At 34.0% G+C, this 14,502-nt stretch overlaps 1 protein-coding gene and 1 long non-coding RNA gene across 14 annotated transcripts; both read right to left on the minus strand.

Moving 5' to 3' along the window:
* Nucleotides 1-1,342: 1,342 nt before the first annotated feature.
* On the minus strand, nucleotides 1,343-4,823 carry LOC133817670 (uncharacterized). Of its 7 annotated transcripts, none has more exons than XR_009885645.1 (7): nucleotides 4,710-4,823; nucleotides 4,484-4,549; nucleotides 3,415-3,949; nucleotides 2,111-2,281; nucleotides 1,929-2,000; nucleotides 1,668-1,817; nucleotides 1,343-1,588 (listed from the first exon to the last, which is right to left on the minus strand). It is a non-coding gene; the product is annotated as an uncharacterized LOC133817670 (long non-coding RNA). The 7 variants fall into 7 exon arrangements; XR_009885644.1 differs by having other exon boundaries at nucleotides 1,668-1,836; XR_009885640.1 differs by having other exon boundaries at nucleotides 1,929-2,015.
* A 213-nt stretch (nucleotides 4,824-5,036) lies between these two features.
* LOC133817669 (uncharacterized) lies at nucleotides 5,037-7,398 on the minus strand. Of its 7 annotated transcripts, XR_009885634.1 has the most exons (4): nucleotides 7,150-7,398; nucleotides 6,253-6,323; nucleotides 5,495-5,717; nucleotides 5,237-5,401 (listed from the first exon to the last, which is right to left on the minus strand). XR_009885634.1 is itself a non-coding variant. In XM_062250248.1 (2 exons), the coding sequence occupies exons 1-2, from the start codon at nucleotides 7,367-7,369 to the stop codon at nucleotides 5,178-5,180; spliced, it is 444 nt and encodes a 147-aa protein (XP_062106232.1). In that variant the 5' UTR covers nucleotides 7,370-7,398; the 3' UTR covers nucleotides 5,037-5,177. The 7 variants fall into 7 exon arrangements, 2 of the variants coding, with proteins under 2 accessions (XP_062106232.1, XP_062106234.1); XR_009885638.1 differs by lacking the exon at nucleotides 6,253-6,323; XR_009885635.1 differs by lacking the exon at nucleotides 5,495-5,717.
* Between the last annotated feature and the right edge of the window lie 7,104 nt (nucleotides 7,399-14,502).

Consider the following 14,502-nt stretch of genomic DNA (forward strand, 5'->3'; position numbering starts at 1 on the left):
CCAATGTTTACCATGTACATGGGTTAGAGTTGTGATATATGTTCTATAATATATGTTTTGATAAAGTCTTATGTTATGTTTTATGTTCTATGTGTTAGTAGATTTTTCTTGCTGGGCATTACACTCACTCCTTTTTCTTTAATGTGATGCTGGAAACTAGATATGGAGGCATGAGGATTCTTGGTGGCTTGACTTGTGTATTGAGGATGAATGGAATGAATGGGCTATGAGTCGATTGAGGATGACGTTATTTTTAGTTTTTTTAAAATTATGTTTCTATGTATTTTCCGCATTTAGTTTTGTAAACAATTTTCTTTAGTTTAAAATTATGTTTTATGTTTTAAACAATGGGTACCCATACCAAAACTTTATTTGACTTTGTAATTTTCACAATATTATGCTGAAGTTTTAATAAAGTTATTATTATTTCTTATGTATATGTTCTTCAAAGTAATAGCTATGTATAGTAGTTCTAATGGCCAAGGTCTTAGAATAGTGGGGTCATTACACGTTGACACATGGTTTTGCTTTTCAGAATGACATCAGCAGTCCCATCCGAGGACTTTTCGAAGTCCTCCTCAGTTTAAAGTCTCCACTGTCTGAGGACGAGTAGAGACTTTGGGGGCAAATGTTGTCCGTATTTTCACCTCCGACACGTGGCAACCCCCACTGACTGGCTTGGACGTTCGTAGGCATCCCCAGGGCATGTTACTGCCCGAGGCCTTTAGTCGAAGCAAGGGTCCTCTTAGGTGAGACCTTGCCTTTGACAGTGGGCCATGGGTGCCTTAGTAGATTACTCCCCAATGTTCATTCTTGGAGCTGGAGATTCTCCAGCTCGGGCAATTAAGGCGAGGGGTCTTGTCTCCCAGTCGTCCCCCAGGTCCGAGGTTCTGGTTCTCAGACCTAAGATAAGGCACAATGTAACATCCTCCTAATCCAGGATCGTTACATTGTGTACTACTACAAAATTGACATGGGGCGATGGTTTTAAACCGTCGTATGAACTCTCGTACGTCGGTTCTAATACCGTCGTCCCATGCAATGTCATGCCATGTAAAGCAAGATACAACGTTTAAATAAAAGCGTCATCTCTTGTCGTACATGACATGATGGTTCCTATACAAATGTTATCTCTTGTGATACATGAGACGACGGTTCCTACTCAAGCGTCATCCTCGTGCAGTACATGATATGACAATTTATGTGCAAGCATCGTCCCCTGCAATACATAAGACGACAGTTTTGTGGAGACCGATGTCCCATGTAGAATATGAGAATTTTTTAATTTTTCTATTTCCAACCACTATATTCATTCATAATTTCTTGTGTAATTACAACATAGTTCAGTCAGAATCAGTAGGCAGACAAATCAATAGAACTTTGTATGTTCCAAATCTAAAAATTACAAGATCAAAATATACTTGCAATAACTATGTAAGTGCTAACTAAAAATTACAATTAGTATATTTTTTTAATTCTGATTTCAAAAGTTACTCTAGCTATGACTCATCCGCTCAAGAAGCTTGGTTGCCCATTCATTTCGAGTTTCATTAATTTCGCCAAGTGTATATGTATTCTTCCCAGCACACTACAAAGCACAAAATAAAAAACTAAGTTAGAAATTAAATTCAATAGAATTGTAGTTCAATAATTATAAATACACTTACATTACTAGTTAGTCATCGCATGGGCGTCTCATTCAAGCAATAGTCCTTCATAATCCTTATGATATAAAAGTCGCACTCTACTGATGATGTTTGACGAGGACAATTGACTATTTTCCACTTGTAATTTTTTTCATTCCTTCTTGTCTTTCGCTTGATGTGTGAAGAGACACTATATATACACCAATATGAAGAGCACATTAATTTTTTATTTCCATATCAAATAACTATATTATATTCTAAAATGAGTTTCAAATGTATTACCTGTTCATAAGGTTCTTAAAATCATTTGGAGGAGATTTTTAAGTGGATCAAGATAGTAAAATGTATGGTAATCTGGATCAATGATCACTAACATCCAGTGACGTTTGCATTTAAAAAGAAGTTATTAAAATAAACATCATAAGATATAAGTAAAATTAATATTAAATGAAAATTTTACTTACAAAAAATGGTATGGCATTAACCAAGTTTGACCCATCACTGCGTAATTGATACACTCTGAGATAATTTCAGCCTGATTATCCATATTTGCTCCAATTCTCGATGACTATGATGGCTCAATGAAACCAAAAAAGTGTGATATCTCTCTATCGCACAACTCAAAATATATTATACTACATACATGAAAGTTAATGATATTATATTTATACTTAAAAAGAAACTAAATTATATAATGTTTATTAATTTAAAAGAAACTATATAAGTCATTTTATGTATAGCTAACATGGATATTTTATAAACACTTCCACTCTCACAAATAAATCACAAGTAATAAAACACCACATTCAAAGATTGAGCATCTTTTGGGAACGTCTCTCAAGTAACTATGTAGTTTTAACCACATTGATAAATAATTGGCTTACCAAACTTCATGGCTTCAAATATATAAATTTATAAAAAATATATATATTTTAGACTCAAAAAGTGAGAAAAAATGGAATGGTGTAAGGAGCAAATCACATAGTGACACATTTCTTACTTCAAACCTTAACCTTTACCTCACTAGCGTAGATCTTACTCCATGAGTTTCTCAAGTCCATCAATCCAAATCAAAGTCTTAAGTATATTTATATTATTAATTATTGAATACTTAAAACTTCCAAACTCTAACTACCATGCAGAAGTGCATGGAAACACTAGATATTTCAAAATAAATGAAAAATTAGAATGTATAGACAAAGCTATAAGCTCAACTTTCAGGTTGCTCATATATTTTCAGAACTTAAAATTGTGTTTATAAAATTACATATTACCATGAAATGAAAGTGTACAATTCTCAGCCTTAAACCAACGTACCAAAGAGCTATAAATAATAATATTAATTCACTCTTGTTAAAATGAGAAATCAACATTATTTTCTTAAACAATTTACCATCTGGGTAAAGAAAACTACAGCAGAATTTAAACTTGGCAGACTAAAGCGCAACAAGAAGCATACATAAATATTGATTACAAATCTATGGTGCACAAAAATTAAACAACAATTTGCACATCCCAAATAAATGTGAAAATTTGAATTGGGCGTATCATTTTTCATATGATCAACTTCACAATTTCACTTTTAATTTTAAGAGAGAAATCAAGATTGGCCAGTCCAGTTAACTTTCAAGAAAGTTGCACCAAGCCATAAACCTGATATTTTACTTAATTGATAATGTTGACAACGCATGAAATCCATACTTGCTACACAACAGACAACAAATTCAATTTGACTAATACATGCATCAAACATCACATTAAATATTACCTTAATGGCCACCTTCTGACGCAAAAGCTAAAATTCTCGCAAACTCCTTTTTCTTTTCTAGCATCACACTAGCCTTCATGACATCTTTCTTGTGTACATGGCCTATGCTTATACCACTAACATGAATATTTACTTATGGGGTTTTAAGAAACTCCAGCAATGCTTCCAAGGAACCAAGAGTAGATGCTTGCACACAAACTCCTTCACCACTCTTGTCGACCCTGCTCATGACAGACTTCATATCCTCCATAGTTGTTTCCTTGATATCTTCCAAGTCATCATTAAGGCCCACCACATATAGACCAGTACCAGCAATAGCATGCTCAAGGCCCAGCATAAAACATTTATTAGAAAATTAAGAAATCTCAATTCAGATGTGGACCTCATCAGTAACCAGTTCAATTCCAAAGAGCTTAGGGCTTAAAAAGCATGGAGGATTAGCAAGAATAATCATCTGTGCTGTGATCTTTATACCCTGTGCTGTGATCTTTATACCCTGTGCAGCCTTGATTTCCTTGTGATGTAGATAGGTTCCCTAAACATCAAACAAACGATAAATCAAAATCAAAATATTTCAGAACTATGATTAAGGGACACAAGGACATCACAATATCCACACAAAACGGTAAAAAAACATATTTAATGATTTAAAGTTCGCCAACCCAATCCATAAATATTATCTCTGTGCAAGACATTGTGCAATTTAAGTTTAATGAAATGTTCCACCTTGTCACCTTTGGTGGCCTCTAAACAATAATAATTTTGTTAATTGGGAGTAATTAGTAAATCATGGAAAGCTTATATCAGTATAGACAACAAGAATTCCTAAATGTAAAGTAAAGAAAAACCCTTGGAGGAAAATTGGCAGCACATGTCAGAGCCCAAATGTAAATTTCCTTGCAATTTTTCTCTATTTAGTTTCTTCACATTAGATTTACTTTAGTTAGTTTTCCAAGTGGAGAAAGACTTTAGGTGAGGCTTCTATGAAAGACACAATATAAAATTAGTAATTGAATTTCTTCTGGAAGATTCTCCAAGAATAATATTAGTTTCTCAGGAAAAAGATTACCTTGACACGGAGCTCTTTCATGGGATGGGGTGTTAACAATGCTCGAATGCTAGCAACAATTGGTCCCTTCAAAATAGAATACATATTGAAAATAATTAGTGAAAATCTTAATGTAATATCTATAACTTTTCATATGAATAATGAATCGAAAGAAAAAATAATGAATTACACAAACTACAAACTTAGACTCTAGGCTGGATTTTGAAGAAGGATTAAAGATGCTTACTTTCATGCCATAAACAAGAATTTGATCTCCTTCATGAAGCACTCCATTGACTAGTAAAACGTCAATAGTTGTCCCATGACCTTCAATGACCTTAACCTCTAGTACAATACACTGGCAAAAAGAACGAGATTTAATCAGATTAAACTAGTTTTAACTGTCTGAGAGTTGAGTAATGGTATGGTGAGAATAAAGAAAACATGCACTTCATTGCTGAAAGTAAGCTTTTCAACCATAGTTTTTTGAGTCCATTGAACCAATAGTAACAACATATCTGGAATGGCTTCACCACTGAAATAGTTACCCCAAACACAAAACATCAAACAAGGAAGCAAAAACAGACAGTCCAAAGAGAATAAAAAGTTACATTGAAATATGAACCCAGAGTTAGTAAATCATATGTAATGGCACTTGTAGGTACAATGTTGTTTGTCTCTCCCATTTCGTTGTTTTTGTAGTAGAGCTCATTATTTAAGCCTTGTTCCTTGAACTGGGTAACAATTTGATGAGCCGATCAAATTTAAGAAATTTATTAGTACAATCGAACAGACAAAGTATAAAAGAAAAAGAAATTGGAAAGCTTCTGACCTGAGTGAGCCTCATGTTGAACTCATTTTGGACATCCTTAGATTGTTGCTTCTTTGCCTTTACAATTGGTGCTTGTAGGTGCTTTTCCACCCATAGAGTCTGTCTACCTGCAAATTTAAAAATTGAATAAAAAAACATGAGTAAAATGTGAAGCAAATGGTGAAGGAAGACACCCAGTACTGGTCAGCTATAGTGTGCACCTTGTTCAATGCCCCAATAAACTTAGTATTCCTCATTTTCAAAAGATTCAATGACTCGATTGTTTGTGGTTCTAAGTCGTGCATAATATCCACAACCAAAATTGCAATATCACATAACCCTGAACCCCTGGACCTCAAGTTTGTGAATGATTCGTGACCATTCATTCAAGTTCAGTAATTATATTCTCATGTAATTCACTTCTGTCTTGTATATTCTGATAAACTGGGAATGCAAGACAGAAATTTAAATTCAAACATTAGAAAAATTCTTCAATGCAAGACATTTTTCAATCACCAAAAATGCCCACACCACATTCGAATGCAGAAAGTAGAGCATCCGTGAAATGGTAATAATCAAGAGTAATGTGCATAGGCAGAAAAAGCAGTATTTCAGTACCAAATAAATATATAATTCACTTCTTACATCACAAAAATAAAAGAAAGTCTAATTAGTCAAAATGAACTACCAGGAGAGGAGGAAAAGCTATTGGCACATTTCTTGCTCACATCCACTCTACTGTGTTCTTTCTAAGTTGTATGGTGCTACTGCTGATGATCAAGTTAGTTCAAAATAGTGAAAAAAATATGAAACATTCATTATTGGTATTGAGACCATAGATATATCAGTTCAAAAACCTATCTTTCCATTCAAAGAGTAAATTAAACAATGCTTAACTTATCGCCCTTACAAAGTTATCACTTATGTCTGGTTTGTATACAAAATTGACTAGACAAGTACAAGGGGGAGAAATAATTACTTCAGCACATCATTGAGGCCTTGAGGCATTCCTAAACTCTGGGCAAGATCGCTCATTCTTTCCTTCATAGCCTAAGGAATAAAAAAAATTAATATTTTCATTCTTGAAAATAAAATATAATTCACCTATAAATTATGAGTTCTTTTATTCGTACACACACCTTTTATACAAACATCCTACCTAAAGCCAAAAAAATCCAATTACAAAGAAAACCTGATAACTTTGGCCTAATTTTAAGATTACATTTCCAACTTTAAGTTACTGCCAACGACACATTTCCAGCTTAACAAAAGAGTTGTGTCAGTGATATTTTCTTTTCTAGTGAACTTTTATCTGAAATCATATTCAAGAACCAAACCAACACAGAGTAAGTCAAGGTCTGTAACAAGTAACAACTTCTAATCATAATCAAAACAAACAAGAACAAAGCAATAAGTTTACATGGTTCTACCGCAATGATCTACATCAAAGAGTAAGCAATTAACCTACAAAATAATCATCATTAATTCTACAAAAAAGGGAAAATCGGAAATCGAAGGAGAGAAGGAAAGGAGGACAACAGCTACTATTTTTTTTCCTTGGGTCCAAAGAGTTGGAGAAGAAAAGAATCTAATTCAGAGCAAAAGACTTCTCTTAATAATAAGCCATTGATTGAAGGAAAATAGATTATAAATATCGCAAGAAAATAAGGATAAAGAATTAAAGATGCAATCAAAGTTTCTTCTTATTTTTGGAACTTCACGATTTCGATTTGCACAATAAGCTTTGAGTAATGAGTAAGTCTGCCATAGGTGAGAAAGGTTCCCTATGAACAAATTTTCAAAAAGTTTTAGAGATTAATGTTTCAAAAAGTTTTAGAGATTAAAGTTTCAAAAACTTTCAGAGATATAAGTTTACCGTGAGAGAGAGGATTCAATGCTTGTTGGGTCTTGACTTCGACGGAAGGGAAGAACGGAACGGGTGACTTTGACGGACCCCAGAAGCAGAGAACCCCAGCAACGTCGTCGTCGAATTCACCTCCCTCTGTAGTAGGCATCATTGTCGTCGTCGTCGCCTTCACCCTCACCTCCGTTTGTAGTAGGCGACGCCGGTGAGAAGCACGGGTGCAGAGGACCATTCGTAGTCTTTTCTTCTTCTTTATGCAGAGAAAAAATGAATCCCTGATCCTAATTAAGCCCCAATTCGAATATGACCCATATTTTATTTAAAGCATATTTTAAATTTAGTTTTTTTTAATTTTTTTAAATTTAATTTATAGGATGTATTTCTTTAAAATATGACTCATATTTAAATTTATAGCATATTTTAAATTTAGTTTTTAAAATTTTTTTTAAGTATGTATTATTGTTTTTTAATATTCATAGCATATTTTAAATTTAATTTGTTTTAAATTAAAATAAAATAATTAAAATATTAAAAAATAAATTTTATTAGATTTAGAAGAAAATTTATACTACATCATCATCATAATAAGTATCATTAATGAATTTTTATTTAAAAAAACTTCTTTTACTAAATATATAATAACTAATTGAATTAACAATTAATATTACAAATTATTAAAAAAACATATTTTTTAACTAATAAGTAATTTATATCGTAATTTATTAATTAATACATTTTATGAATATATTTATATATTATACTAAATTATATTTAAAAAGTTAAAAATTTAATTAGTACTTGGTTAAAAAAATTGTATTGGATGAGACAACAGTTTTCGTAAAAATGTTGTTTCGTGTTAAAAGTAGATATGTTACGACAGTCTTACTAGAATTGTCGTCTCATGGATGTTTTATTTTGCATGGCACGATAGTTCGAGGGCTATTGTTGTGTTATGTCAATTTCTGACACGAGACGATAGTTCTACGAAAACGGTTGTCTCATGTATGTCGTCTAAGTACAGTTTTGCAGTAGTGGTACTTTAGATAATGCTCGACTTTCTAACCAAGTCATTTGGTTTAAAATGTGTAACTATGGTTAAGGTCAAGGGTTAGGGTTAAATTTTTTTGTCAAAGAACTGTTGACTTTTATTTGAAAAGATTCGAACATTTATGGGATCCCAAAATATTACAACCAAACTTTTAAGAAGGTGAATATACATCAAAAGTACTTTCAGCCGGCCTAAGCGGCAAAAACAGGGTTACAACCTTAGTTCCTCTGAGGTATCCCCGACTGTGGTGGTCGAGCAACCGCATATCTACACGCCGCCATTGAAGCTCTCCAACTCATGGCTGGTCAAGATTTCCCTTCCCCTTATCTGCACCACATAGCACCTGTGAGCCAAGGCTCAGCAAGAAAACTCAACATGTGCATGAATAGAAAATATAAACTTCCAGATACTTATCTAGCTTTCCCAGCAATAATAATAACCTACATATACAATCATTTAGTTACAAACAAGTGGTCATTGGACATATTAGGAGCCGCTACCCTGAACAGTTGTCCATAGAGCCAACCCTGGGGCCTATGTCCTAGCTACATGGCCATAGAGTCACCTGGAGCCCTCGCCCTTAGCTCTGAGTAACTAACCATAGAGCTAGCCTAACCCCTTGGTTTACCAACGACCTTAGAGTCGGCCAACGTAATACTACGTTGCTGATTTAGGCCTAAGCCTTTCGACCAGCGTGCAACGCGCTATTTCCGTCCTTGACTAATAAGTCAAGCCCTGATCCAGGAATAGAAACCTCAATACCAAAACAGACATGGATAGACATATCCCAACAAAATACGCACGTATGCATGTTAATCACATAACACCATCGAATAATCATTCTCACAATACTAGTCATACCTTTTTAACGGGGCCTCATGCCCTAACCATAGAATTCATACAACACTCATAAAGCACTTAAGCAAGTATCACCCAACATGTGAAGCAATAACTTAAATATAATTGTCCTGGGGTCCCAAGCCCTAGTCATGATAATTGATAACAGTCGGGCCACGCCCTAATCACATATAACATGTATTGGGTGCAGTTTTCTTACCTTAGGTCCAAGTAAAGCGTAAATAAGAACGACCCTTGAGCACGATCCCATTTCCGAGCCCCTGGAGATATCCTAGTCATAACCATAATATAGGATTCCATAAAAAGCAAGCAAATAAAGGCTTTCGGACCAAGTCCTAACCTCCGAGGCCTCAAGTTCCACGAAACCGGGTAGCAGAATCGATCTCAAGCCCTAAAGAAAAGGTTCCCATTTTTAAAAGCTTCCTAAGGCCAAAATGCCCAGGCATGCTGCAACCTGACCCTGAGGATTGTAGCACACCCAACCTACCCGAAAGCCTCCACCTTTGTCAAAGGGACGCGGGTCGTGACTTGCCCTTGAGGGTCGCAGTACGCCTCCTAGATAGAGACCTCCTAAGGCCCTGGGTTCAAGCTGAGTCGCGGCCCCTCAAGAACAAGGTTGCGACTTGGCCCCATGAACCCAGATTTTTCACACTTTTCAGCAGCCAAAATCAATCCAAACTAACCCAATTTCACCCCAAAACCATAATTAATTCCCCCCAACATTTCTAACATCTTTCCAGCAACAAAACCCAACAAAAATCCAGTATTAAAACTCATCAAAACACCAAGCCAATTCTCAAGCTTAAAGGTTCAAGCACACTTCAAAACAGCCAAGTAAAACACATAATTTCAATGGCCAAAGACATAATCTAAAGCTTACCTCAACTGAAGATTAATCCCACAAGCTGCAACAGAACTAACTCCCCAAGTTTAGGCTTCAATTCTCCAAGTTTCAGCAAGAAATTTGCTTAATTTTTCAATGGTTTGCTTAGGAAAGTTTTTTATTTTAGAGAAAGAGAGTGAAGGAGAGAAAAAGGGTTGGGCAGTGGCAACTTCTAAGTGTTTTTGTGTTTTGTCTTTAGTTTCCTAAGGCTTAAGTGACTTAAGCTAATCCCGAGGCTCGGGGTACCAAAAACGTCCTCGAGGGCAAAATGGTCAAATTCCCCAATATTACCTCTAAACTCACTAACTTCAAATATATCTCCAATTATTCATTTCCATTACCCGATAACCCAATTAAATGGCTAATACCCAAAATACCGCTCGACTCGCCCCGACTCGGGTATTGAGTCCCGTTGTGACTTTCCCGCTAACTTGCTCCCTAGGATCGCCTCGTGCCGAGTAACTTGAATAAACCCACATAATAATGCAGCCTCACACATATATCACACGAATATACAATTATGCCAGCAATGGGACAAATTACCAAGATTTCCCTTCTAATAAGAAATGGGCCCGCAAGCATATTTAATATTCCTAAACATGCGCAACTAGTCATATTATCACATAATCCACATAATTAAAATGAAATATAACAAATAAACATATAACTCCATATATTTCCATCATGACCCCATAATCAAGGCCCTAAGCCTTATTAGTTAATTGGGACGTTACATGAAACATGTCAGTAAATGCGGGTTTTCAGAGCTAGAGGATCGTCTGACAACCTTTATGGGCGATCCATCAACAGTGTTGTCGAGTGTACGACTCAACAATTCGCACACCCACTATGCCGCTTGACATGGAGGTACTTACAACACGCCCTGACAGTATCTAGGGCATGTTCCCTATAAAGTAGATGCTTTTCGGAAGTGGGCCCTGCAAATCTCGTTTGAGCCATGGTCTCCATTCAATGTAGCCCAACACATTGAATTGGTATTAATCCCCCAGTAATGGGAAGAATGTGCATTAATTACTTATGATTAGTATTAATGACCTCAACGTCTACAAATAGGGCTGGGAGTCTCATTGTAAAGGGTTTGTTTTTTGGAGAGAAAAGACCTTGTACTCAGAGCAATCTAAACGATACCTGAGAATACACCATTTGAGCTTGCAATCACAAGCTTACAATCCTCTTAATAACAGAGACTCGTGGACTAGGGTTCTTTTATAACTTGAACCACGTAAAAATCCTTGTGTTCATATAGTTGATTTCTTTAATCTCTCTTATTAAGGTTGATACCGAAAAAGGCAGTCAACAAGTCCAAAATACAAAGAAAAAGATTAGTAGTATGTCCATTCTTTCCTCCTTTCCTTCCTTCCTTTCAAATGTTCAATGTCCAAATGCAAATCTTTTTAAAATAGAAAAAAATTATTAAAGAAATCAAAGAATAATTAACAAAACACTAAGTAAAATAAGAAATGAATAAATTCTTACAAGAAATTCATTCAATTCGTTGATTGTTGTGCAGATGATGAGGCAAGCCCACAAGTATCATCGACCATCTATACAAATATTATTAATATAAAAGATAAATATTATATTATAAAACATTCACACACTTAATAAATATTTATAAGTTGCAAGTTAGACCATGAAAACCAAATAAAATGTAATAAATTACCAGACTCAAGATACTCTGATGTTTGAAGCACTTCTTCTTCATCCATATAGTCTTGAACAATGATGGGTTGATGTCATCTGTTCCACCATTTTTTGAGACAAATTAATGCTTCGAACACCTTTGAGCTTAGTGAGCTCCTAAAAGGATCTAAAATTCGACCTCCAATAGAATATGTTGCCTTAGAAGCAACTGTGGTAACCGGTATAGCTAACACATCACGAGCCATGAGTAATAAGATCTTGTATTTGCACCCAATACTAGCCCACCATCCCAAAACATTAAAATTCACTTGGTCGCTCAGCTTCCTCTTTCAAATATTTATCGACCTCATTTTTTTCATTCCATAATATTTCTCCAACCTCTGTGCCACAAACTCATCATGCAAATTACGTGACTTCTTGGCAGTAGGTCAACCACTACTAGGCATGACGAATGTGGGGGGAAACACTAACAATAGACTGAGACTGTGGCTGAGTCATTAATGTCGATGGATGAAGACTTGATGTAGTCTCATTATATTGATCAATCATAGCTCGTATTTTCTGCTTTACCCTTTTACCACCTAAGAGCACGTCGTCTCATCATAAGTAGCACTAAAGCAATGACTAAGATACTCAAGCTTGTATCTTGGGTTAAGAACCAAGGAAATGAGAAGTGCCTCGTTACAATCATCAAGCTTTTCCCAATACTTGTCATACTTTAGTTTCGTGCTCGTTTACATTGTCCTCAACAACTCATTCTCATCATCATCAACTGCTAATTCATACAACTCGTGTTGCATACTACAGATCTAACATAAGTAGACCCACTAAACTTTAATGTTACTTCATAAAAAGTCTCCAAAAATCTCACAAACACTAAAGCATTATCCCAATCAATATCAGTGGGGGGTCCCTCCTTTGGCTTTCCATCTTTGTCAACATCTTCAAAATATTTCATATAATTTACATCTGATTCCATCTTCTCAAATGCCTTCTGGAATTTCATTGCACAATTGAGCATTAGATATGTGGAATTCCGCCTTGTTTGGACATCTAAACACAGAAGTCATTTACATTCAACCCTTTCCTCCATCACACACTCCTTAAACTCTTTAAGCCTATAAGAAGAAGACCAAACAAGAAATATGCAGAAATTTGTCTATATATGGTCGGTCATATGCTGAAATTTTAGTGATAATGACATTTACTTATTTTTGTGGATTTACAGATTGGAGGGAGCGAAAGTGGACTAGTATAAAGTTATTGCGTATGTTGGAAAAACAATCAGAGTGCACAACGAAATTGGTGTGGTGGGCCCAGTGTGTAAACACACTAAATTTTTCATCTCTCATATAAACAATTTATATGATCAAGAAAACATCTAGATAGAAACATTAATACACAGTATTATTAATCATGCAACATATATATATATATACACATACTTATATATATCATATGCACACGTATACAAATATTCAAGAACATAAATATTTACCTTTTGAAGTATATCAAGTGTCATTGAGTCTTTTCGTATATATATCGATCTTCCTATCCAAAGCTTTGAGTACTCAAACCACGATCTTCTGGAGTATTCTCTACACCTCAAGATGCGTGTGGACACATATAAAACATGAGTTTATAAATTAGAAATTACAAGTATATCTCAACACATGAGAACTTGGATTATGGCTTGAGAAGGATTAGAATAAAAGAAGAAAATGATGACAATGTCCGAAATTTTTCCTGAATTACCACTGACTTGTTTTTCTTATTGTTATTCTATAGTATATATATAGATATTATGTATTATCTTATTATTCCTAATAATAATAGTATTATCTTATTATTCCTAATAATAATAGTAATATAATGATAATAATATCATAATGATGATATGAATTTATTTATGTAAATATCCAACTTACCAAATTTGAAAATATATATTTTCAAATTATTAATTAATTAAATAATAAAATAAAAACAATACCGATACATTATCAGTATACTGCTACACGAATGGCACAATCCCTTGACTGTGTCATGCGTGAATAGCAGTATTCCCTTTTTAGGGATATAACATTTTTCTTTTATTTATTTATTTAACTAAAATCAATCATTCCACAAAATATGGTATTATCTTTTTAAAGAAAATATTACAACCATATTTCAAAATTTAAATTTTAAATTCAAAATTCAAAGTGATGATCATCATTATCATCATCTTTTAGAATTCAATAAATCAAAAACTATTTTGACATACCAATTTTATTTTCTCCCACTCAAATAAAATAATTAATTTCAAAATTTTATTTATATATATATCAAAATTATGTATTTAAATTAATAAACATATTTTCAAAAATTTAATAATTAATTCCAAATTAATTATTCAACATCAATTATCATATAATTGTATATTTCACCCGAAGAATAAAATTATTCTCAAATTTCCAAATTACAGATTAACTCGTGTATCAACTCTTACCTTGATATGGTGTTGATAAAGCCACCCTAAGGACCTATGGACCTATAATATCAAGCTCCAATAAATATTAGATTATTAATCAAAGATCTTTGATTAAATAATCATATTTATTAATCTCATGATTACTCCACTATAAATATGAGATTGAACTCTTGATAATTATAGACATATATTTACATAGTACTTTATAAAAGAATAAAGTGTCCATTGATATAATCATTACATACAACGTTAATCCTCTATTAATGGTTCATAATTAAAAAAGAATAAAATTACTGTTTTATCCTTTTTACTATGTCTTGTTCCTAGTGTACCATTGACTTTACTAGCGAAGGTTGTGTCACAACAAGTTTGCGACGTGAGCACTCATAACCTTTTCAGTTCTAAAAGTTAACCCAATAGGGAACCATTATTCAATCTATA

The sequence above is a fragment of the Humulus lupulus genome, chromosome 2 (assembly GCF_963169125.1).
Source record: "Humulus lupulus chromosome 2, drHumLupu1.1, whole genome shotgun sequence".
Lineage (NCBI taxonomy): Eukaryota > Viridiplantae > Streptophyta > Magnoliopsida > Rosales > Cannabaceae > Humulus > Humulus lupulus.

Coding starts and splice junctions, on each gene's coding strand:
- LOC133817669 (XM_062250248.1), bottom strand. CDS start 7,369: ATGGTCCTCTGCACCCGTGCTTCTCACCGGCGTCGCCTACTACAAACG. Junction 5,402..7,149: donor ATTGAATCCTCTCTCTCACG/GTAAACTTATAT, acceptor TTAAATTTGCAG/GTAGACAGACTCTATGGGTG.